At 37.6% G+C, this 27,437-nt stretch overlaps 1 protein-coding gene across 2 annotated transcripts; it reads left to right on the forward strand.

Annotated features, from left to right (window-relative positions):
- Positions 1–4,812: 4,812 nt before the first annotated feature.
- spartb (spartin b) lies at positions 4,813–27,099 on the forward strand. 2 transcript variants are annotated; one of them, XM_026934861.3, is made up of 8 exons: positions 4,813–4,968; positions 6,572–7,315; positions 12,983–13,180; positions 16,990–17,131; positions 20,937–21,131; positions 21,223–21,381; positions 22,541–22,631; positions 22,869–24,679. In XM_026934861.3, exons 2-8 carry the CDS (start codon positions 6,575–6,577, stop codon positions 22,915–22,917), a joined length of 1,575 nt encoding a protein of 524 aa, XP_026790662.3. In that variant the 5' UTR covers positions 4,813–4,968; positions 6,572–6,574; the 3' UTR covers positions 22,918–24,679. The 2 variants fall into 2 exon arrangements, with proteins under 2 accessions (XP_026790662.3, XP_026790660.3); XM_026934859.3 differs by having other exon boundaries at positions 4,817–4,968; positions 24,497–27,099.
- Positions 27,100–27,437: the final 338 nt, after the last annotated feature.

Here is a 27,437-nt window from a genome sequence, read left to right on the forward strand (position 1 = left end):
GTGATGATGGAGTAAAAAAATCCACTTTGGTGATGTTCATTACTGTAAAACGGATAGCAGTACACGAGACTACATAAAATGAGTGCAAATACATGTAGTAGGGTACATAGTGCAGGGTACAGGGTGGGTAACAGTAACTCTGCTTCATCACACCATCCACTGTTGATTATTTTCCTATTTGCCTCTTGTACTCATTGTATCTTTGAATATATATGTGTATGTATATATATATATATATATATATATATATATATATATATATATATACACAGTATAGTACATATACATACAGTACTGTGCAAAAGTCTTAGTCACATGCAAAGAAATGCTATAGAGCAAAGATGCCTTCAAAAATAATGAAATTAAATGTTTCTGCATAAAAAAATACTATAAAGAGCAGTAAACAGTAATAACTGAAACGAAGTCAATATTTGGTGTGACCATCCTTTGCTTTAAAAAAAATAGTAGTCTCAGGTACAATGAATGCAGTTTTATAAGGAAATGAGCTGTAAGTGTTACTGAGCATCTTGCAGAAGCAGCCACAGTTCTTCTGGAGACTTTGACTGTCACACTTATTGCTTATTTTTGCAGCGAAACCCAGCAGCCTTCATTATGTTTTTTGTCTGAAAAGTGTCTCTTATGTAATACGCTGGTTTATTTACTGACATACAAACATTTTTCTGTAACATTTAATTTTGTGCTGGAAAACTAATGTTTGGAAATCTAAAATGTGTTTGTACTGAATCAGTAATGTAGAAGTCATAAAATAAAAATCTAAAACAAAGTTTGTACTAAAAAAAAATGGTGCCTAAGACTTTTGCACAGTACTGTATATACAGTATACATACATACATACATACATACACACATACACGTTACAGGGCAATAAAGCGTTTTAGCTTTAGACTTTTCATGCTTCTCATTAATCACAAACAAATTTGTGGTGTGCTTAATGCTGCAACAGTTTTTCTCTGATTTTTTTTTCCATTCCTTCATACACAACACTGTACAAATAATAATAATAATACAAAAGACTTGCAACACATATTTAGCACCATGTCAATTATGTTATTACTCTTATTAACTGATTAACTCAGGCTTTACTGAGGCACTGGGGTTAAAACAGTTTGAGAAATCTATAATAAGGACTTTAATCCATTCAGTTAGGCCATAGCTACAGCGCCATCTTTTGATTGATTTGTGAACCACAGACATGTGTAGAAATACAGATCATGAGAAAAAATCCATCTTGAATGAGTTGTATATTAATCTTTATAATTAACACGATATTCAATGATGTTCATGATTTATTTTCTAATAAAATCCTGAGTTTGCTTTTCTTTTTTAGCTCTTTCATTGACATGTTGGTCTATTTTCATAGTTTCCCACATTACCCACAATGCCGTTGGGCGACCTGCTTTATAGTGGGGCAGTAGAATTTATGCTGCATTCAACTAAAGCTTGTAACTCTTTCCATCCTCCAGCTAGCAAAAAATAAAGGAAATCCCCCCTCATATTGGAATTCCTACTTGGAAAGCTGGGAAGATCTCCTCAAGTTCAGTATATGACTTCATGTCAGCATGGCCTCTCACAATGCAGAGATTAAATAAAATATCACTTCACTACTGTAAAAGAGTTTATAGCAGTATAAATAGATCAACTGGTTAAATCTATAACACTGACCATACAGCTTGCTGTTTTGAGAAAGTAAATATTAAACTCAGCATCACTAAAGTTATTTGGCTAGTTTGTTGCTAGCAAAACACATGCTTCCATGGAGGCGCCCATGTTTTTATTTTTTTCTTTTCTTTTTTCTCACTTTGTACTTGAATGTGCCAAGCTCAAAAATAAGCTACACAATTCCGAGTTCAGACTTCCCACTTCTGAGTTACAGTGGACTCAGCATTAGCCCTCACTACATCTCTACCTAAAGAGAGCGATGCAGCAGCGCTTTAGTCTTTTAGTCTCTCCAGCGCTTTCATGTCCTCATCAGTACACTTTGCTCAAACATACCAGCTTCCAAAGCTTCAGCTTTAATACTAACACCACCATCAACATCATCAGGATGTCTTAGATCGCTGACTAGCCGTGCATTTGGGAACTTAGAGTCAAAGAGTTGCACTAGTGTCTCCAATACTTCTACATTAATGTGATGTTGAATATTGCTGGAAAATGGAGTGCTTGTAAAGAAATGCTTGCTTTTTTTGTTTTTAGGAGCTAACAGCAAAAGCTGATTATTATCCCTCGTGTTTGAGATCGTTGAAATTTGTTCTACTATTAAACTCCAGTGTAACTGCGCTAGCAGTAACAACTCCCGCCTGTGATGATGACAACTCACAGGAACAATGAAAATACAAAAATACCATAAATATTTCAATCAAAATATATTTAATGTGTTTCAGGGTTTCAGCGTTTTCCTTTAAATAAAGTTATACTCATCAGACTGTACTGTAACTGTACGTTTTCAGCCATGACACCAGCATGGTGCAGAGATGAACATGTTCCCCTTCGAACACAGCAGAAATGACTCACAGCACACATGAGAAACAGCTTCATTTTCAAACTTATAGCTTCATGTGTTTTTGGATATTAAAGTGTCACTGCATGATTTAGCTTTTCATTAACAAGCGTATCAGTTTCAGAAAGTTTTCCGTTCTAAATGTGGACTCCCATTTTTTTCTGCTTTCTCGACTGGTGACTCAGTTTTTTTATATAACTTTTGGTTTTGGATGGTTATTAAAGGGAAAATAAAAATGGTGCAGTGACAGACAGAAACCAGACTGCTTATACTGTTTTTTAAATGTAAATGTTAACCTTTCAAAGTGTCTGGTTAACATAGTGTATTAGTATATGTATAGTGTATTTAGGAATTTAAGCAAAAAAGAAAAAAATAACTTGGATCACTCTTTTAAAAAATTGTCTTGTTTTGCTTTCTTTTTTTTTTTGGTTTTGCCAGCTTGCAGTCATCCAAATGTCTTAAATATGATTATTTATTTATTTTATACCTAAAATTTTCTAAAAGCAAACAATTATTGGATTAATTTTTATTTCATAACTTATTTTCATGTTTTTATTTTGTATTTATTTAAGAAAAATTATTGTGCATGTATTTATTGATGTATTGATTTATGTAATTTGTATTTTTCATTAGTTTTTGTTTTTTATTATATAATTGTATTCTGAACATATAACCTTATTCTGTTTGGACATGTTATATTTCCAGTTGTATCTATTATTATTACTATTAATAATAATAATAATAATAATAATAATAATAATAATAATATGTTTATTTTATTTTTATGGGTCTGTTCATGATATTGCGCTTTTTTTTGGCATAGGGCCCCCACATCTTTTCATCATTTTATTTTATTTTAGAGGAAAAGTAAATACTTTCTCCAGTTCTTGTGTGTAATAATAATTCTCATACATTCTCATGCAGGGTGCCAATAATTCTGAATTTGATTCTGGATTAGTCAACACTGGTTATTAAATTTCCATTTATATTATATGACATGCTGTTGTGTGGGTTTTGAACATTTCTTGTTTTTGACTTTTTGACTGTTTTGAGCAGTTTCACCATGTGTGTGTGTGTGTGTGTGTGTGTGTGTGTGTGTGTGTGTGTGTGTCCCTGTTCTTTGCCCCAGGAAGTGGGTCTGCAGATAGCACATAGTCTCTGGATGTGTGTGCACTTATTTATCTGTTTTTTAAACTAAAAATGATGAAACAGTAACTGTTTTCTAAGAAGCTGTCTGTACTACACCTGCACCTTGTTTTCTAATTTCACTGCATAGTGATGAACAGTGATATCACTAAGAATTACACTAGTCACTGTTAGTGTGTACAGACAGCAGAAATAAACTTGTTAATTAGGAAAAAAAGAACTCTTGGTCAGTCTTGTTTTTGTACAGTTCATTAGAGCTAATGATCTAAACACAACTGCTGCAGTGGTGCTTCATAACCATTCATTATTTAGGGACAGTAATATACTGTACATTTCTGTGTAAATAAATTTGATCCTAATTAATACCATGTGACAGTATCATATTCTTTGGAAACCATATACCTCACTCGTGTACTGCTATCCTCTGATTCAAAGCTAATTACATAAGAAAGTTTCTTAATTAGCAGCTGACTGGGGAAAGGTTCATCTCAGGGTGAGATCCAGGGCCAGGCTTCACGGCCTGATCTACTAGAGGATAAACAGCATTTAAGTAGTATTTCAACACTGTTTTTAGAGAACTACTGTATGAGAACCAAAAGAAATAATCAACAGTATGTCTTAGCAATAGATTTTTAAGTGTTTTTAGAACAGTATCATCTCGGACACTGGGGAAAATTTGCAATCCAACCAATTTCTTCAGAAATTCTATGAAGGGACTGAGCTCAGCAGTGACACTGAGATGTTTAAAACTAAGGGCTGAGTGACATGAGGACATTAATTCGATGTTGTGGGGGAAAAATAATAATAATAAATAAATAAATAAATAAAAAACACGTTCCTGAAAGTATTGAAGGTATTGTCAGTTCTTTAATAATGACTTAATGACAAGCAGCAAGCTGGGTGTAAAAAATCTACTTTTGAACCATATGTTGCATTTGTGTTCTCGTTTTTCCAGGTTAAATAATAATAATAATAATAATAATAATAATAATAATAATAATAATAATATTATGAGTCAGTGGCTTCTACCGCTCTCTGATTGGTCACACGATGAGACCACCAGCCAATCCAGAACATTCTATGCGGAAGTAAAGCGGATGCATTCAGATTCTACGATCTACACATCATATCAATTCCACAAGTTGCTCATCGGATAGTTTGTAGCTTCGTGAATGTGTGTGATGTAAAAGGCAGCAACTTCCGAAGTCTAGACTCAGAAACTGTCAAACACACAGAGGGACTGAAACAAGCTGAGAATTATTTAGCTGCCGGGCTTCATTTCTGTACAACAGCTCGTTGTTTTGGTAAGTTATCCATCTAAACTCTGTGGTAATATATGGAATATGGTATTAGTAACTAAGGTGTAATATAGTAGTGGGCTAGTTCTGCAAGCCTTAGTTACATGGCTTAGTAGTAAGTATCTAGTAACTAGTTACTAGAAGCTAATAACTTTATTTCTAATTCACAAGAACTGTTTAACAGATTAGCCGTGTTTCAGACCAACTCCAGGATTAAGAAATGTCTTTGAATTCAATGTCAGTCCAAAATAGCTGGGTAAATCCCATAACAACAATAATAATAATAATAATCAGCATTTCTTTAGAATGCAAGTCTCCATTTTGGAGTGAACATTACATGACTCCATGTTGGTGTTATTTACATGATTTTGCAACTCCACTGACTCGCATATCACTTATTAAATGTTAACTTGTATGTAAATGTGTTAGCTAGCCCGCTGTTTCAGTGCTTCTGAGCAATATTAACTCGAAAAAAAGCTACTGTAAACATCGACAATTTTTTTTTTACCCAACTGTTTTCCGCCAAGTTCCGTGATAGTAGTCGCGATCGTTTCGAGGTAATAGCCAATCCCAGCGCAGGTGGCGGATAGTTCCAGCCAATCATAGCGCTGGAGGCGGGATTCTGTCCGAATACGGGTGGAAAACGCCTCCTCCAGTAGATAACACTATATACTGTTAAGTCCACAATTACTGGCACCTTTCATGAAACGAGCACAAAATGAATAACGCATGTAATGAATGACAGGTTGAGCTTAAACTTATGCGGATATAATATTGTTTTTATTTTAAACCTAAAAAGAAAAAAGTAGTAGGTTTCTTCCTCTGTAAAATACTGGTTTCAAAAATATTGGCACCCGAACTATGCTGAAGGTTGAAGTCTGCCCTGGAGAGAATGACACAGGCACCGAATCTCAGCCTGTAAAGTCTAACAAGGCCCGAGACACTTGCATGTCCAGGATCTTGGACCCGTCTCTATACATAACATTTAAGCTTATTTATATTCTCAGATTTGTGCTTGTTGACTTCAACAGCAACCTGTTTCTCAGCGAAGAGGACGTTATGCACCGAAAACCCTTCGGCTGCTGTAAACACGTTACACTGCTACCTCTGCTGCAACTCCTACTGTAGTCGTAACCTTCTCACACACCAGTTATGAAACAGACAAGAACATGGCATTGCTGACCAGAATTAAACGAAACAGCTATCTATCTTTGGCTAAGCATGGTGGCACACTGACACACTAGTTAGATTTTTTTTTTTCCCCTCAGTGTCATCCTCATGCTCATGCTCTCTTTTGGCAGGTTATAATGACAATGTGAGAACACTGATACTGTAGGAGTTTTATGGAAAACTCTTTCTCAAAAATACCTTTGTAAGAAAGAATTAGTCGAGCAGATAGGGGATTTGATTATTCCCAAATTCTTTCCTTATTTTTCATCGGCTTGTGTGTTTTTAAATGGTCGATTAATACCATGATCCTGTGGAAACTACGATCTTTTCAGATTAAGTTATCATTCTGTGGAGGTTTCAATCCACAACATGTATATGCCAGTAATTCTGTAGTTTGAAAGTGTTTTGGTTACTTTTTTGTATAAACTTTTATTCACAGAGCATGGAGAAAGCGAAGCAGGATTCCTTCGACAGAGCCAGACTGCAGGTGATCAAGGACGGCTATGAACGGGCGTTCGAGTGCATTAACAAGGCTCTTTCTGAGGATGAGGCGGGACACAAGACTCAGGCTTTGGAGCTTTACCGTCAGGGACGGCAGCACCTTCTCAGAGCGCTCAGCGTGCCCACGAGGGGAGACGAGTGCGTGGGTGCTCAGTGGGATTCGGCCCGGCAGATGCAGCAGAAGATGCAGGAGACTCTGAATAACATCATGTCTCGATTAACAGTGCTGGAGAACAGCCCGGTTCCCTCAGCTCCTCCTTCTGTTCCGAGCAGACCAGCGAACGAGGCGTCTTCTCAGAACCTGTACCCCACACTCCCTGCGAGACCGCCACCACCCGCAGTGCTGTTCTCCAACAGCCAACCTGCAGGAACCGAACAACCGCCTGCGTACTCCCCACAAGCTGCTGATGGACACGTCAGTATTTCATATGGAACAGCTGCAGGAGAGCTGTCTTTAGTCGGGGATGAGTACTACAGCCAAACGACCAGCTCTAACACCTCGTCACAGATCCTGGGGGAAGACGGAGAGGAGCTGTTTTTCCTGCCCAACGGCGTCCAGATCTTCTTCGTCACTCCTGATGGACTCGTGAGCGCACCCTCTTACCCAGGATACCTGCGTATCGTGAAGTTCACCAACAACTGTTCAGAGACGATGCCCACCAGGCCACCCGCCTTCCTACAGGTAAGTGATCGAAGCCTGGCAAAATTATCAACACACTCACTAGCTAGTTAACATGAACAAGCTAAACCTCCACTAAAAACATATCTACAACACACACACACAAAAAAAAAAGATATGTTTTTATCAGTAATGCAAAAGCTAATATCGCAATAATGATTAACAAACAGTATTGTCCAACCCTGCACTGCAAATATAACAATTTACAAAACAATTTTAATTTTAGTAGTGTCTCATTGCAAAAATGCAAAATAAATATACAGTCAAGGGCAAACATTTGCATCTAATTAGTTTATCTACAAACAATAGATTTCGGAGATGTTAAAAGTGTTAAAAACATGGGTGTGTTCTGATTTATGCAACAAAATGACATTCCAAAACAAAAGGTAAAATCAACAGAAAATAATTTTTTGGCAAAAGCAAAGGCCATACATGTTATTAGACAAAATTTATGTCACATTCAGACTTAAAACTGTATGATTTATTATTTGTTTTCACTATTAATAGTTTAATATACATTATTTGACGATCTGTAAAACACAAATGTTTTGGTACGAATTGCATTTTATTTGTCTTTCCTATTTCATCTTGATGGTGTGCAAACCTTCAGAGTTTACTTATATGTATATGCATATATATATATAATATGTTTATGTACAAGCTTGTAGAAAGGGAAAAACTGTTCACAATTCATTTAACAATTTACAACACACTGTTGAGATACATTTGTTTGTGATTAGTGAAACACATTACCCCTGTGCGATTTGTCTCTTGATAGATTGAGATACACACATGACTAATTTTTTCTCATGCCATATAGCCCTCTTCGGATTGGATTAGTTTATCAGAGGGACATCTGTCTTAAAACTCTCGCATCTAGACAGCAATAAAATGACCACAGGAAGAGTAAACTAAAATATAAAGTAACGCTTTGTACATGTAGCTGCCATTATAACGGCTCCTTTAATCAGCCCGCAGGATCCTGCTACTCTTAACGATTTTATTTTCTTTCTCCTCCTGAAAATGCTTTCACTGGTAACGTGTGCAGTCGAGGTTTTACCGTTATATTGACGAGTTATATCACTGAGTGGCTTTTCTAAAGCATCCATTTTTCATTTTGTGACTTGGGAAGTGTTTATTATCTGGGGAGGATCACTGATATGCATGCTATGAGACTAAATACGGCAAGTAGCAGCAATGAAACATGCTTTTTTCCAACACAGGGCGACGTTTGCGTAGAAAATCATGGATGTGTATCCAGATAAAATTATCAGACCACTGCTGAGTTTAGCACAAAACAGTAGGGAATTCTTTCTCAGAGGAGGACAGTGAAAAACACAGACGTGGCCCAGGCGGACAGAAATAAAATCACAAAGTAGCACCTGTTAAATAGGAAATTACTGCAGGACCCCATGTAGAGTTAATCCTGCCAACTTAATCAACTTAGAACATGGCACCTTTTGTTCAAACCCACTCATTTTTCAAGTGATCAAAAATATTGGAACATGTGACTGACAGGTGTTTCGTCTTGCCCAGGTGTGCCATGTTAGATTGATTGTTTAAACAATTAATAGCTGTAAATGTCTACTCTTGGTTTGAACCCTGGGTTTTGCCTGTGAAGACTGCATTTGTTGTTAAAAAGGATAAGCCAACATGAAGACCAGAGAGCTGTCTATGGGAGAAAAGCAATCCATTTTCAAGCTGATCTGTTCATGATCCAAAACATACGAGCTCGTCGGTCAAGCATGGTGGAGGTAGTGTCACGGCTGCTTCTGCGGTACAAGCCTGGAAAAGCAACACAAAAGAAAGAAGAATGCAACAGTTGGTAAAGTTCTAAGTTGTTTTACAGATCTAGATGTAAATATCAGGAGCTGAAAGCTGAAATTCTCATCTATCATCTCATGTTCATCTTTTGATCTCAAACCCAAATATGTTCAGTGTATAGCAAAAACAAAAGAATTGGCCTTTAAGAGACTACATTTTGAGTAGGCATTTACGTTAGATATTAACACATGTCCTGGTGCTGTTATCTCGTTGAATGATCATTGATTGACTTGTGAGCTGAAGCACTTTATTGGATTGCAGTCATTCAGAACAGACTAGTTCCGGCTACACCGCCCTTTCCCCCACTTTCACAAACATCAGCGGATGATATTGCAGGCTTAGTTAATCAGTCTCGCCCCTGTCCATCTGTCCTGACTGTCACATGAGTGTGTATTCACCGCTCTTTATCTGTCAGGATGTCCTGGAGTGACATCAGTGTTAGGAAAAGTGCAATATTGTCATGTTGGAAGAGACAAAGATGACAGCAGGCTGTTTGGATGAGTGTAATGTTGTAAAAGTTATCAGAAATGAGCACACATGATAAATCAGTTTAGACATTTTCATTTGTGGAAACAAATTGGTCAAGAGATTAGTGTGTCTGTTGAAACACTTAAAATACTTTCCAGATGAAATGGAAATAATAGGGGGTGTTTATGAACAGACTGGAAGAAATTCCCCCCGTATTAGTTTATTATGTCTCTTCAATATCTGCCTGTGCTTTATAAACTCTCCACAAAAATTAGTCGTAACATATTCAACCTTGATGTTGCTCAGTTTAAAGTTGTCTGATCATTTTGAAGTTACTTTTTATTTTTTTAACCAAAGTCTCTACAGCCTTTCTTTTTCCATAGCCTACTATATCTCTCCTACTTATGTTTTTTACTTTGAGAGGTGAAAATCGTGCATTAGTGAGGCTAGTATTGATGGCCTCTGCAGAGAGAGGTCTTCTCTGTAAGATACAGCCATTGCAGCACTGTCCATGTCTGAGTCTTCCCCTGTGGAGGGATGTCGGTCCTGAGTGCTGTGTCTCACACATGCGACACAAAACTTCTGCCCTGGATGGATTGTTTTCTCTGTGATGGTGCTGATATGGTCAGCTGTTCCTTCTGGAGCTCTCTCATTGGAGACCGAAAGGGTCACAACAAACCTTTTGTAGAAAAGAGTACTTGCCAAGAAATACCTTTTCATGATGCAAACACAACGTTGTTGTGGAGTCAGATTCCCTGAACGAAGTCCTTCGAAGAAGCAGCTCACGATCGGTTTCAGGAAGGTCAAAAAATCCACATTTTTTGGTAAAACTCTTGCTGTGGCACTCATCATCTTTACTCAAATGTGTTCCACTGCTACACTTGTCCATGGTGAGATGTTGGAAATATATGTTTCAAGATTTGAGGTGATATCAGTGATTCCATTAAATATACTCCTTAGCAGTGGATACTACTTGATTTAGCATGTCTGACTATGCTTAACATTTTATAACAAGAGGAAATTCTAATAATTAAACAATCCAAGTGAGGCAAATCTTGGTTTATTGAATACACATGTGTGTGGGGAGAGCTACCACACTGCCCTAAGAGTCATGCAGTTGCTTCAAACGCAGCTATGATACAGCATGTTTGAACTCTAGGTAGCTCCAGAAGTAGTTAAAATGAACAAAATCCCTTTCAAATTTCCCTGAAACTGATTCAAATATAGAATCTTATGAATACACTATTGAGAGCAAGTTAATGTGCCTCAACTTGACCATTTCAGTGTATTTCTAATTGTTTTGATAGAGGGAAACAAGAACCATTCCTGTTCAAAAGACAAATATATCAGCTGTATGCAAAGTGACCCACATTTGGTTTTTGACCACTGAAAACGTGTACAATTTAACAATTTACTCTTGGAGCCACGTTGAGATCCCCGTATCTCTGGGATTAAACCATATAGTGTCTTATAAATGAAGATACCAAAAGAAAAGTTTAAGAACCATAATCTAAAATGATATTAAGGTATCTTTAATACTTCTTCAGTATCAGGCATGCCAACTATGGTAAAAGAGCATGAAAAGTGCTTTTTCCCATTTTTGAACTGTCACCATTGGCATATAATGCAGCAAGGATTGCTAAAGTCAACAGATTTTACTAATACTGATGATGTAGCCATCTTTCTAAAGTAACCAAGAAAGAACCAAGTAACCACGTAATTTGGCTCCAAATCTCAGGTAAAAATTGTCATTTTGACTTTCTTTTAAAAAAGAATGGATTACTCAGAAAATATTGATCCATGGCATTTAATATTTTGGCTTTCATCACAATTTAGGTTTGTCTTTCTTCAAAAAACAATTAACAAAATCAAACATTTTAGCCGGGGAAGTCTCCGAAATTTGGTTGATTTGACACGGATTGACCGTTACATCTTGTATGAGTATCTGTCTGGATTTCCATCGGGTTCTTCAGTTTCCTCCTGCCTCCTAAAAACATGCCTGCAGGTTGATTGACATCTCTAAATTGTCCATCCAGGTGGTATTCCCTGCCTCACGCTCAGCGTTCCTGGGATAGACTCCGGATCCACCACGACCACAAGTGCTTATTGAAGATGAATGAATGAATGAAGTGTCATTATTGAAACAGTACTTTATTAATGTGACTAAGGGGCAGTCTGAAGAATAACTGATTTTTTTTCCTAAACTCTATGTAAACTGTGAATAATTGTGATAAATAGGCTATTTGTGATTTCAATATTCACTGTAGCCGTTATCATGCATCCCCACCTTCTAGATCTAATAACTTAACCTGCACCATACATTAGTTTCAGATACAAATAAAGACTTAGTAAAATTTGTTTATTCTTAAACAGTGCACTTACACCAGAAACAGGCTTAGTGTTAAAGGTCTCTGTCTCATGTCCTAAAGCCTGTGAGAGCTGAGTGTCCTCAAGAGGAATACATTCTCAGCTGAACTTTCTCCTGGACAGGACGTGTGAAAGAGGGACTGTGCTTCAGGTCATCACATTCAGAGTGCAATCTCTAATGCAACATCCCGGATTTTAATTAAATATAGTCATGTGATGGATGGTGTGCCATGGACACTGTGTAGCTGCATTTTTTTTTTTTTTTTTGTCTCCTTGGCACATGTCTCAAATCAGGGGGGAATTCCACATACTGATCTCTTCATCTGTGTTATGGTCTAAAGTATTTTTTTTTCCTCTTCAGGGCGTATATATAAATTACTCTGTATTTACTCACACAGTTAAAGCCATTTTGGAAACTTTTGCATGCAAATATTATTCGATTATAAGCCTGGACGATATGGTGAAATTATCTCAATATCACGATTTATAAACCTTATAGACTAATACCATAATATGTTAAAAAAAAAAAAAGTGTATCATAAGGTCACAGTACACTTTTATGAGGTATTCTAGATATCGCAATATCCTTTTAGAAGTTATATACACACACACACACATATACATACATATATATATATATATATATATATATATATATATATATATATATATATATATATATATATATATATATATATATACATATGCGCAATTGTTACTGAAAAAAAAATATTATATATATATATAAGTGCCTTGCTGGCAGTTTGTTAGCAAACCTATATACTGTGATTTGTATCATCTGTCATGAAATTCTATTTTTGCCCATTCTTGTAACTGATTGGGTGTTTTGGGTGAGCTATTTCATTTTCCCGCCTTTACATGTTCACTACTTTAGTCCTTGAACTCTGAAGCTGTCTCTTGGCGTGATATTTTTGCCAGAATGATCACTCCAGTCCTTTTGTAACATTGTTAAAGAGTACATGAGTGACAGGCGTTTTGTGCTGATTTCAGGTGTGTGACTGGCTTTACCCCCTCATGGCCACTGACTCTCCAGTCCTGCTGTGTAACACAGGAGTCTACATGTTCCCTGATTTGATGGCTCCTTCTCCAGGCTACTACGTGGGTGTGGTGCTGTCCTCTGAGCTGCCCTCGTCAGAGCGTGACATCTTCCAGGACGTCCTGTCCCAACTGACAGACCTGAGAGTCCAGGTGAGTTTCTACAGGTCTCCACCTACTTGGATGCACTGTCTCTTAGCTGAGGTTCAAGTCAAGTCACATTTATTTTTCATTTGCACAGTATGCCAGGACATATGCACACTGAAATGCTCGTAGAGACAGTAGAGTAGAGTAAGCTGTTCACGTAACAGAGCGTGATACACATGCACAGAGCAAGAGCATAGGCAAGTAAGTACAATGTATGCTGCAACATGGCAAGAAAGAGAGAAAAATACAGCACAGAGGTTTGAATTAAGAATGGAAAAATGGCAGTGTGATAACTGCACAATCAATTTTTAATTTGTAATGCAGGGGTACCAACATCTACAGTTGAGCCATAACATTTACAAAATTTTTTGACTCGTTCCTACAGTGGTTCCTACAGAGCCATGTGAAAACAGTGCTTTTCTGCTTTCTCAGCTAAAGCAGTGGTCCAAATAAGAAGGACATTTGCCTGTAGCAAAAGGCAATGTTTACTGAAGATGAATGATGTGAAAAAGCCATGAGCTGATAGCAGTTACTTTTCATTTTGTGCCGACTTTATTAGGTGAACTTAGATTTGTGAGTTCACGGGCCTTCATCTTGTGAGCCAACAGTAACCGAGATATCGGGACTGTGACGCATTTGGTCAGTAAAACTAAAAGTGGAGGAGCTGCGTGTTATTAAGTAGCGTCACAATACTGGAGTGTTTTCTTACTGTTGCTTGACGCACATCTGAAAATAATAAAATTAATAATATTAAGCTGTCTCATCCATCTACATATGCTAGGGGTTTTGTGGGAAAAATGTTTTTTTTTTCTGTCTGCCTGCTAGGATTTTCAATACTGAACAGCAAATGAACTGATACAGAGCAATGAATTTCTCTGATCAGTTAGAGCTACTGAATGTGACTAAAATGTACATTTCACCCCAAACAATTTTGTAATACTTATGTATAAAGACAACTCCCAATTATTATTATTTTTTTTTATCACTTTTGCTACAGTTATATGTGAGACAGCAGTGTGGATGAATGATTTATTTAGCCTATAAAATTATATCTACATGGTGTCTCAAAAGTCTTCATACGTAGGGGATTATGTTTGCCAGCACCACGGTTGTGTCTTCGTCAGTGGATGTTCGTGGACGTCCACTTCTCAGTTGGTCCGCAGCACTTCCAGTCTTTTTGAATTTGTTAATAATTTTGGCAACAGTGTCATGTATGTGCTGTGCTTGCCATGTTTCCTTCCATCGCAACCTTGCGACAGCTTCCTGATCCACCCATGAGAATGATTTCAATATGTTCTTCTTTTGTCAAAGGCATTCTTAAACGCAGTCTGAAAAAAATATATATAATATAAAGTAAGTATGAAAAATTTCAGAATACACTTTGCTAAAAAGTGTTAATTTTCCCTATGAATGGAGACTTCTGGGACACCCAAAAAGTATACTACATCAGCATATAATGCCATAATACTCCTTCTTCCACAGTGTCACTCATACGACTTTTATATATTCATTTGCTTGTTTTTTGCAGTAAACATAATTCAGTGTTATATATAAAGAGTATGACTTGGTCCACCAGCACAGTCATAATGCATCTTTCTGCTTCAGTAACACATCAATTCCTCTTTCCACAGATTTCAGGTGTATTCGAGAGTTTAAGAGATTTATTTAATCAGGTACCAGGTTGAAGGTTGTAATATTGTTGAATGGCAAGTGCCTTTGCATTTTCTGCAAAACCTCAGAATTAGTTGGGAATATTTCAGGAATTCTTTCAAATAGGACTGGGACGGTATGAAATATGTATAATTAAAATGCAGCCGTATAAAACTTGCTCAGTTGTTCGCAAAGCGAGTAACTGCTTGACTCCCTTCTTCTCTCAGATAATAACAGATACCTAGTTATAGAGATGGACCACATTCAAGCAACTTTTTTGTTTCTCCTCATCATTAGCTAACTAGTAATGTTAGCTAGTTAGCTTTATTTAGGGATTTTCTTCAGTGTTAGCTACCTTGTTTGTGTTTGGGCTTTTTCTAGTATTTTTTCATCCAAATGTGAGCAACTGGGAATGAATAACATTGACTGCTTGTACACTAGCAGAAGAAGTAGCATATGTCATATATTTATTTTTGGCAGTAAGCTGTTGAAAACTGAACAGATTTTAATAAATGTTAACAAATGCTTCAAGGTAAACAACTAATCCTACATAGGGTTTCATCTGTCTTGAGTTAGCCATCCACTGTAGCTCATTGCTAATGGTCTTGCGAGCTCAACCTGTTTTCTCGATTCTGATTGGTGAGATGGAGTTGTGTAATTTTCTAAATAACAGCGGCTTTGACAGTAAGACAGCAGCAAATCAGTTTTATATTAATGCGCTCGCTCTAATACGTTATTGTTTCTTTAGTAACAGCTAACACACTTCACATAAACAGATTAAAAAAAATGTGCGTAATTGTTGAAGCATTCTGTAAGGAGAAGTTTAGTTAACATTAATGCAAAGGGTCTCCAGTGTCAGAGGTAAAGATGTAAATAAGTTTTCCGGCATGGGAGAGTCTTCAGGAAGGAGGAGTTTACGTGGATTTGAGTTTCTCTGTAACATAACAGACTGCATTCTTTTGTCTTATTAACAAACACCCTGGTGAGGGAACGACTGTTTATAGCTGCTATAACGTAACTGATAACAGGAACTAACTTGTTTCACGGACATTTTGCAACATTAAAAGTAACTATAAATGGATAACAATTGTGAATTGCTGTGGTATAATGAATAAGAGGAATAAGACGTGCTGTTATAGGAAAATAGTGGACTTCATGGTGGTAACAGTAACTCCGCATCATCACACCGTCCCGTTGTGTTTTATTTTATACATGTAACATTTAATATACACACTCGCCTGTGTATTTGTGATATCATCTGTACTATGTCACACCGTGTTATACCGTCACACCCCTATTTCCAAACTAGGACATTCAGTTTTGCCCAGTCATATCACAAGGCTTGGGTTAAATACTACAAGGCACTTGACACTTCATTCAGTATTTACAATACTTTATGCTTTCTGTAGCTTGTGTTATATAGAAACAGTGGCTCAGAAAAATATTCCAGCTGGAGCTTGAAGGCAGTGAAGGGTAGAGATAGTGCTGCTTTAAACTGCCGACTCCCTGCTAGGCATTATTACAACAAACACAGGCGGAAAATTCTAATTAATTCGGCTGGCTTTAATACTTTAATACCTTGGCGTGAACCCTGGGTTTCTTTTTACTCACGTCATCTGTCTGACCTAAAAATAAGAAAACAGAGCCAGAGTTCACCAGTGACTCGTTGTTATGATTCATCAGTTTTCTCACAGATCATAAGACAGACTTTCCAAACAGGTTGATGTATGCGTCATATAATTACGTCATTGTCTCCTACCTGATGGCACACATTCCTATTTGAGAGCACACTTTGTAAATATTCCTTCATATTCGTTTCATCGTGCAGCAGGGCTTGGCGCAGAGCGTCACTGTCCTTCTTAAAGGTGGGTGCAACTACAAACCCTCGCTTTGTTTTGGAAATAACAATGCGTTGTGTGAAGTCGTCTGTCTGCTGACTGACTGCACAAAGCACCGTGATCAGATAAGCACAAAGCACCCAAACAGCTGTTTGATGGAAAGAGAAAATCAGGAAATTATAATTGCAAAGTTGTACAAGTTCACAGACATTCACTTTCCCAAACGGTTTTACGCTATCATTTGCTTTTAGTGACTGCACTAGCGTGGTGCTGCGCATGTGCATAATGTCATGTTTTAACTGGTTCATACCCTCGTGTGTGTCCAAGCCGTCCAGTGAAGCAGCAGACACTATTCACCTGCCTCAGAAGGTGCCCATAGAGCCAGCGGTGCCTGAGGTGGCGCCCCCCGATGAGGAGGAGACCGCACTTCCAGAGTGGAGCGAGAAAGTGGCTCATGGGATTCTTACAGGTGAGACCTGAGGACATGCAGTACTGTGCAATAGACACTATTTCTTTTCTCTTTTTTTTGGAACAAATTTTGTTATAGATATTTATCTAATGACTTCTGCATTATTGGGTCAGTATAAAAACTGATTTTAAGAAAAAAGATTTCCAAACATTACAAAAAAATATTAAATGTTACAGAAGAATGTTTGTATGTCAGGAAAGGATGCAACATATTACCTAACAGGCCGCTTTTCAGGCCAAAAAAAAAAAAAAGCGTAAGAAGGCTGCAGATTTGCATGCAGAAATAAGAAGCAAGTGTGACAGTCAAAGTCTCCAGAAGAACTGTGGCAGGTTCTCCAACATGCTTATTAAAACTTATGAGCTAATTTCCTTATAAAACTGCATTTGAGACTTTTTTTTTTTTTTTTGAGCAAAGAGTTGTCACACTAAATGTTGACTTTGTTTCATTTATTACAGTTTACTGCTCTATATATTTAAATATACATTTAAATTCATTATTTTGGAAGTCATCTTTGGTTTACAGCATTTCTTTGCATGTGCCTAAGATTTCTGCAAAGCACTGTATATTTTAATTTAAACCCAATTTAGATTTTGACTCAGATGAAGTCATCAAGCCAAAATCACTTTGCCTACAAGGTTTATTTCTGGGGCTTCTGGAAAAATCTAGCCAACAGCTAAGATAACCAACAGGCTTCCATTAATACATGCCCATATCTTTTTTACATTTATTTCAAATGATATATTTAAAAATAAATAAAGAAAGAGCAAAAAATTTTGGAATAGTCCTTTTTTAATATCCAGCTGCACTAAGCCTGAGAATGAAGCTCAGGAGTGGACAAAGAAGTAGCCTGGGCTCCAGGCACAAACTGATTACATGTTCATGATGTTAGTTATAGTTCCGTTATAGCTGCCCAGTAGACAAGTAGGTTCCGTAACTGCTAATATAACTGTTACCGCTCGTTTTTTTTTCCCGTCTGTCACAACGGAAAGGCTGACAAATCCAAAACGTGAGTCACACTCAGAGACAGGAAATAGGCAGAGATCAGGTGATTTGCAAACAATAATAACTAATCCAAAGAGCAATAAGTAAGAGTAAGTAAGAGTAAGATATTCCTTTATTTGTCCCGCAGTGGGGAAATTGCATTTAGCAACAGCAGGGGTACAGTACAGAAAGAGTATGCACACAAGAACAAGATAGATTAAAAACTATTCTGTAAATAAATGGCTTAAATAGTGCTAAAGCAAAAATCCTAACACAAAACAAAAAAGGGAGAGGGGTGTATACACATAAGTACAGGTTGGTTGAGAATAGTGTAGCTTGCCAGTAGTGCGACGGTATTGCACATTAAAATATTGCACACTGATATTGTACATAAATGTGAGTGTAAATACTGCAATGAGAGTTTATAAATAAATAAATCAGCAGTGTTCATTAGAAAGTCTTACAGCAGCAGGAAGGAAAGACCGACGAAATCTCTCCTTTACACACTGAGGGTGGAGCAGTCTGTCACTGAAGCTGCTCTCCAGAGCTGACAGGACGTCCCGCAGGGGGTGGGCCTCGTGGTCCAGCATAGATGTCAGTTTTGTCAGGACCCGTCTGTCACCAACCTCCCGCACTGAGTCCAGAGGACAGCCCAGGACAGAGCTGGACCTCTTGATGACCTTGTCCAGCTTTTTCCTCTCCCTCTCAGTGATGCTGCTGCTCCAACAGACCACACCATACAGGATGGCCGATGCTACCTCAGAGTCATAAAAAGTCTTTAGGAGCGCCCCCTGCACACCAAAGGACCGCAGTCTCCTCAGGAGGTAGAGCCTGCTCTGACCCTTCCTGTACAGTGCGTCTGTGTTGTGAGTCCAGTCCAGTTTGTGGTTTAGGTGAACACTCTCTCAGTGTCCATTCCCTGGATGTTCACCAGTGAGGGTGCAGACCGGTGTCTGTGGAAATCAACCACCATCTCCTTGGTCTTTCCTGCGTTGATGAGGAGGTGATTTGGCCGACACCAGTCTACGAAGTCCTGCATCAGTCTTCTGTACTCTGCGTCATCGTCGTCACTGATCAGGCCAACGATGGCTGAGTCGTCAGAGGACTTGAGCAGGACACAGCTGTCCGTGTTGTATCTGAAGTCTGCAGTGTAGAGGGTGAAAAGGAAGGGCGCGAGCACCGTGCCCTGGGGGACACCCACACTGCAGGTCAGGGTGTCAGATACGCAGTCCCTAGCTCTCACAAACTGGGGCCTATCTGTGAGATAGTTCAGGACCCACTCCGCCAGATGTGAGTCCACTCCAGGACACTCCAACTTGTTCCTCAAAAGCAATGGCTGAATTGTGTTGAATGCGCTGGAGAAGTCAAAGAATAAAATCCTCACGGCGCTGCTGGGCTTCTCCAGGTGAGTTAGAGCACGGTGCAGCAGGAAGATCACAGCGTCCTCCACTCCGATCCCGGGTCGGTAGGCGAACTGCAGCGGGTCCATCGCTGAGCTCACGTCAGAGCGGAGGTGGCCCAGGACCAGTCTCTCCAGTGTCTTCATCAGATGTGATGTGAGAGCCACCGGCCTAAAGCTGCTGAGGTCTCTAGCATCAGGAGGTCTTCCATAGCTGTGGTACCACCCTCAACTTGAGGCTCATGTTGAAGACTTGCCCCATAATCCCACACAGTTCCTCTGCACAGGATTTCAGGAGCCTGGAGCTGATACCGTCAGGTCTAAAACAAAGTGAAACCGGAAAAAAGTGGTAGCATTACGCAGTGCAGCTATTAAACAAAAAATTAACATAAAAGAGAGAGTTTAACTAAGTAAAAGTTAGAAAAAAAGACGAAAGGTGTAAGAGCTGTTGCAGCCAGGTCGCGCCGGCGGAAGGAAACGAGGAAACAGGACAATTTTGAGAACCAGGAAATCGGAACACATGAACAAAGCTCGGTAATGACAGGCGGGTACACACCGAACAATACTTTGCACTGAACATAGGAACACGAGGATTTAAATATACAAACTAATCAAGGGGCAAACTGAAATCAGGTGCAAGTAATCAAGACACATAAGGGAAGTGATGAGGCATGGGTGGAGACAAGACATGAATCAAAACAAAAACGCGCGTGACATCATAAACATGACGAGAAGTGTGTCGTAGCGCTGCGGTTCATTTTTACTACAATGAACGACGGATGATCTTTTCAGAAGAGAATACTGACGAAGCCGAGAAAAATAAACTACAGAGCAAAGCTGTCCAGTAACTCTCCTGCTAGCACAACATGCAGTAACCTTGTGTTTAAAAAAAAAAAGAGAAAATAAAGACATAAAGACATGTGTTGAGGGTGCACTGTGACACTGAGTACGTAAAATCATTCTCGACCAAGGATTTCATAAGCGTGTTCATTTTCTTCAGTGTGTATTAATGAGCTTAACCAGCTAATTAGCTCACCATATGTTAGCTACAACGTTTTAGCAGTGTCCATTTCTGTCCCACTAAAACATGAGAGAAGGCAGCACACTGGAGCTTCCACTTTCTCAGTGGGCTTGCTAATGGATTAATGATTTGTCCTCCCCTGAGGCTGTAAGTCATTACTTCAAAACTGGATGTGGTTTGAAGCAGAAAAGATTTTGAGTGAGCATGTTTACTTGTTAGCAGTATGTTGGCTGTCAAACATGGTTAATTGACTACATTTGGGGTGAGTGGATCATTTTAAACATCCTCTTACTCTAAGTGTAACTGTAAATTTTATTTTTTTCAGACAGACCGTATCTTTAATGTCGTTACTATACACCTGTGACTAAATAGCTATGGCCGTGATTGTTGTAATACACTCACAGGAGCTTCCTGGCTGAGCTGGGGATTAGCGAAGGGAGCTGAATACACAGGGAAGGCCATCCAAAAAGGTGCATCCAAACTGAGGGAACACATCACACCCGATGACAAGCCCACCCAAGTCAGCCCTACGGTCACTAGAAGCCTCCACGTAGCCAAGCAAGCCACAGGAGGAGCTGTGAAAGTCAGCCAGTTTCTGGGTAAAACATGTCAACACTGATCCTCCCAGATGTTTCATTAGAAAGTGTAGTGCTTTCTTTAGACTGCTTCTGAACACTCTTGCTGTTGCAGTGGATGGGCTGTGCACCATCGCTGGTCATGTGGGCAGAGAGCTAGCCCCTCATGTAAAGAAACATGGAGCTAAACTAATCCCAGAGTCCATGAAGAAAGACAAGGACGGACGATCCAACATTGATGGGGCCATGGTCGTAGCTGCAAGTGGAGTTCAAGGTAATATAAAATACGTGGCATTTTAGTTTCAGTTTATTTTATTTCAAACCCACAGGACACTAATTATTTTGTTATTACCCTCTGTGTTTGCATGTGAACTTTTTTACACATTTACAGAGTGCATTAAAGGTGAAATCCACCGAACTGCTTTTATGCCTTGCATATGTGTCTGCATTCTGTACTTGTATGTGAGTAACGCTGTATTCAGCTATTGTATTGAATTGTGCTTACTTTTCCCTTTGCAGTTAGAAGCAGTGGTGGACAAAGTACGGTGTACTTGAGATAGCTTCGGTAACATGCTACTCAATTGAAAAGCTGTTGTCTGGTTACCTTTTCAACTCGAGTTCAAGAAAAGTACCTGCCTGTAACTGGGCTTAAGTGATGAAAGTAAATGTGCAGAGTTATTTTAATTATATTATTTTGATTCTAGAGGCGTCTGAGTGCAAAACAGAACAAGATTGTAGGAGTCTAGAAATTAAACATGACAGAAAACGTTTCCTTAAATTACATGGTGAATTTTTGAATATGGAGATATGAATACAGCATGCATTGGAAAATAAGAGTCATATTTCTGTTCCAGTATTTCAAACTCATCTCCTAGATTAAGCCACAGTGTTGCACTACCCCAGACTTTTGGACATTTTTTTCACCTTTCGAAGCTCTAGCTGTATGATATGGACGCCTTAGAGCTAGCTTTCTCAGTCAGTGGAAAGGTGTGCTGCACTATGATTGGTTAGCTTCAGTTTGAAAGTGTGCTATATTCAGATATTTTAGTCAATTTCTCTGAACAATGAGTCTGCAAAAATGGGAATACTTGTATATAAATAAAGTACAATTGAAAAAAAGCACTTAAGTACAGTAACAAATTACATGTACTCTTTTACTCTCCAAATTTCACATAGTGTTAGATGGAAAACCCCAAATCTTGCATTAAAAAAAAAAAAAAAGAAAACGTAAAAAAACTAACCAACTAATAAATCAATCAATTATTTATTTGTTTGTGGCCAAAATGTAAAATAGAGCAATTTCCATTTTACCTGGAAGTCATGGGGGATACAAACTTTTGTACTAAACTGTATCTATGTAAAGGGTAATAGATATTAGGTCTTATTACTACATTCTCATTTTTTTTTTTTCCCCCCTCTGGTCTGTTGTTCAGGATTTGCCACGATGTGGACAGGCCTGGAAATCGCAGCCAAGAGCATCGCGAAGAGCGTTGCGACCGAGACCGTCACCACTGTCAAGCATAAGTGAGTATGAAAGCATTCAGAAAGTATTGATTTCTAGTCTATATTATAGATTATAACGATTTCCTAAAGAAAGTATCATACAGTATAACTGAATACGATCTCATAATCCTAATCTAATCAGCACTTTGTTCATCTGTGGCCGTTTTAACACTGGCTCACTTGCATTACACACAGACTCTACTTTATTTTTGAATAAAGCCACTTACATATACATCTCTCCCCTCTATTTGTTTACAGATTCAGGGGTCTAGAGAACATATCAGATCCCCAAAATGCGAAAAAATAGCTCTAACCGTATTGCGCTTGCCACTTATTAACAATCTAAATCACTGCTATGGCTAATAGTGGTTCTGATTGATATCTGGCGCTCCTAATAACCGTTATGCTGATGGTTATGGTGATGGTTATGGTTATGGTGATCCCTTCTAGCTAAACTCTCTGATTCCTTAGTTAATGGAATGAAACTTTTTTTAATTCCCTTCTTTTTTTTTTTTTTGCAAAGATCAAAGTCATTACAATTTCTAATTCAGTATTAATGTTTAATGGAATGTTCACTAAATCATGTCAGGAAGTGTATTAATTCAATAGTGCTGCCTAAAAATGAGGAGATGTAGATTTCTCACAGTATTAGACTTCTGTGCTCATCAATACTTGCTACCCATATAAACTACCTATTTTTTTCTTAAATATTCTAATATTTATTAATTAATAAATATAATACTTGTGACTATGAATAATAGAGATTTTTACATCTATACACTGTAGGTAGGGCTCGGCGATATGACGATATTATATTAATTTTGTAATAGAATGTCACAGTTTCTTTTCCTGAGATAATGTGGATATTGTTATATCTTTCTAATAATTTTTAAAACTTTTTTTAACTATAGTTATAAACTGACTGGAAACAGCAGCTTATGCATGTAATTTTTTAAAATTGTTTTTTTTTTTTTTCACTTTTTCAATGGTAAATATTTCTTTTTTTATAAATAAACATTTGTTTTTGTTTTTTTTTTTACTTTTTAAAAATTTTTTTATATATATTTTAAAAAGTATTATAAATTTGTTTATTAATAATAAATGAATATTATTTATAACAGTTTTTTAAACACTTTTTAAACTTTTGTATTGCTGGCAGTTTGCCATAACATGTATCATAGTACCATGATATGATATTTTTGTCGTACCGCCCTCCCCTATCTGTACAAATACGCTTATTATTAGAGCTTCTGTGGCACATAGTATTCTCAGAAATATTGATTATTTGGGCTCCCTCTGAGTGGAAGCGATGACGATTCTCTTTCCCCTGTGATAATCAGTGATAATAACTAATCATGTATGCGGAAGAGGGCAAATAGCGCTTTCATCTCCGACTTCACATCAGTCACGTTGTGTAAGTTAATCGGGACTGTGTTTTCGGTACGCTACAGGCACGCTTCATTTTTATGAAGAAAACTAGTGCCCAAATGTACATCAGTGTCAATGAAACATGGGGGGCGGGAACAGTCGAAATCACGCCAGGTGTAATTACAACACACGAGACATCTGATTATCCATGAATATCACTACCGTACAAAATCTAATCTACAGGTTGCACATCTTTGTCAATTATGATTATTTATAATTTATAATCAAAACACAATAGAAGCAGAGTGTTTTTGTGATTTCACCGGATTTCTGTGGAGTTTAAGCTTCACTCATTCGTGATTCTAGGAATGAATGAACCACTGCATGTATATGAGACTGAATGCTTTAAACGACATGCTTTAAGCGCACTTCTCAGCTTCTCATCATTTACCTCTGCTCTTCTCTATCCTAAAAAAAGCATCGCCTTTTTTTTAACTAATGTCGATTATGTGGTGAAGGTATGGGGCTGAAGCAGGGCAGGCCACCGATCACGCCGTCAACTCCGCCATTAACGTGGGCGTCACCGCGTTCAACATCGACAACCTGGGCATCAAGACCATAGTGAAAAAGACGGGTAAAGAAACTGCACATGCCATTCTGAAAGACTACAGAATGCAAGACGGAGAGGAGACAGAGAAACAAGAGGAGAAGCCCAAAGAGCAGAAATAGACTGCTGTAATGTAATGGACAGGGTTCTGCTTTAGATGTCCATTTACAAGGAAAATAAAAAAAAAAGTGTTACGATGTGTTATGAATGTAAACGAGTTTAACATCATGGTGGACATAATACTGACCCGCTTTGGTTTATTTACAAATAGTAACCTCTAATGGCTCTCACTGTTTCATTATTTACCAACATGCTGCCTATAAAATATAGTTTGGGGCTATTTTTATACCGATAAACTCCTCTTTATAAGAATCCTAACGATTTTGAAGAAGATCTCCATCGTTGCCTTATTCTGTACTAGCTGTGAAAGTCTAATAGATAATGATCTACAGTAGTTTAATTCAGAACAGTTTCACTTTGGCCTTTATTTGTCAAAGTTATGACTTTGATACGATGAAATCTGAACGCAAAACGAGTACGGTTTCACTATTCGTCAGTTTCCTCCCAGCTGTATCTGGATGAAGAACTTGCGTCAGGTCAGAGAGCGCATAAATCTGAGTGTAACATTTCAACAAACCATAATTTGTGGTTAAAACTTATTTAATTAAATCAAAGTTATTTAATAAGCTAATTATTTCAATTATATCTATTTATATAGCACATTCCATAAAACGTGTTAAACTTTTTACTAAGACCATATAATTAAGCATGGTTATTAATCAAAGTTCATCTAAGACTAATAATAAATGGAAGGAGTCTCCAGTGCAAGTGATTTGTAGCAGGGTAAGTTAAAGCTGTACGTTTTCTGCCGCAGGAAAGTTTACAGGTTTATCAGTAGCATAAGTTTTGTTTTTTTTTCCCCCACCTCTCTCATATTAGCATCAAGAGAATGTGATGGAATGACTGTTCATAGCTACTGTAACACACGATAACAGGTTTAGACAGATAACTTCCACAACGTTAAACGCAACTATAAATAGATAAAAGATTTTTTTTTTTTAATAAATTAAAAATTGTAATCGGTGTCAAGGTTTTGTGGTTAAGAGGAATGAAAACGCATTATTTTTCTATAATAGCACACCTTATCGTGTTTTATTCTGTATAATGTTATGACTTTTTGACTTGACGCATTACATCTTCACCCTGAAAATTATATAATCAATATTGATATTCATTCAAAATACAATTGTTATTGTCATAATAGCTACACCTGCTTTCATAAGGAAGTTTCGCATAAATTCTATGCTGTAAATTCGAATGATGGGAAATTGTTGCTTATGGATATAATATGCAAATTAAGAACTGGTAGGCGGAGTCTTGCTCCCAAATGGCCAAAGCTGCATGAGAGATTGTGCTGAAATTCTCGCTCATTCCAGTGTCGAACAATTTCATAAATGGTGCAGAAAGTGTGTGTGTGTGTGTGTGTGTGTGTGTGTAATTTGATGAATAAGGGCCAAAGTTCTTTAGCGATACACTCGTAAAGTTAAACTGGTAATGGTTTGTAATGTTTCTACAAAAGTTCATGTTCTGTGTCTAAATGCTGCACTAGATTATAGATTACAGAGTTCTATACTGAAATGCTTTATTTATTTATTAAGAAATGTTCTATCATTACTTCTCTTTTAAAGCTTTAACTCTATTTCCAAGCACTTTACACTGTTAGGAAAAGATTACAAGGCAGGTAAATTAGGCCAAGACATTTGGCCAAATGTCTTTTTGAAGATACATATTACTGACTACTAATAATTGAGAGAAATAAGACAAAATAATATATTTTAAATTTTTAGATATTTTAATGGAGGTACTTTTGAACTGAAGCTAATATTTCAATGATGCATTGCTATGCAGTTACTCTACTGTCAGCAAATGAATGTGTGTGTGTATTTGCTTTGCTGCTGTTATTTTAATATTTTAATTCCAAGCAAGCTAACAGGAATGAGAAATTTGATTTGACTGACAGGTAGGTGAGCTTGAACTGAGCTACTTATGTGTTAAACCAACATTCAGGCACTGCCATTCCTACAAAAGTTCAGACTCGTACGGTTCAGTGCAAAGGTCTCTGGGTGGAAAAAAAGAACTATGTACTCATAATTTTCACAAAATAGAAAAAAAGGATGACAAAATGGTAAATTTGAAATGTGGGTGTCTGTTTCAGGACAACACTCCAAAACAAAGTCAACAGGAAAATAGTTTAAAAGTTACACCATGACCCTAGCCTGTTTCTTTTTTTTTTTCTTTTTTCTTTTCAACTTACTTTGTATGCAAGGAAAAGATACATATGATCAAGAATAGTTTCAGACTGCAATGGAAAACCACTTGAGAGAGAGTGTGTGTGTGTGTGTCCCTCTTGTTCAGTGCATTCTTACTGTGTAAGCATTAGGTTTATCTGCATATAAATAATGGTTAAATATTAATATAATTATCTGACACAATAAATTGTACTATTCAAACACACGCTTTGCTTCTGTGCATTATTATTGTGGATCTTCTTCTGAATAGCTTTTGTTTGTTCAAATCTGGCCTCTGTCTGGGTTCTAGTCTGATTTATTTGGCTCTCACACACACACTGACCAAGTTACTTAAACATCATGTCTAAAAACATCATGTCTGAGCTTTTACACAGTTTCAGTGTGTGAGATCAGAGCAGTGAGGAGTGGACTCACAGAGCAGCTGCTGTAGCCACTCTGTCTGTCTGCAGCCACACACTCAGACTATTTCATTTCTCATAACGCCATCTAGTGCCAGCAATCATGTTTGCACTTTTAATAGCAAATATATTTCAGGTTTATGTT

The sequence above is a fragment of the Pangasianodon hypophthalmus genome, chromosome 14 (genome assembly GCF_027358585.1).
Source record: "Pangasianodon hypophthalmus isolate fPanHyp1 chromosome 14, fPanHyp1.pri, whole genome shotgun sequence".
NCBI classification, from domain to species: Eukaryota; Metazoa; Chordata; class Actinopteri; order Siluriformes; family Pangasiidae; genus Pangasianodon; species Pangasianodon hypophthalmus.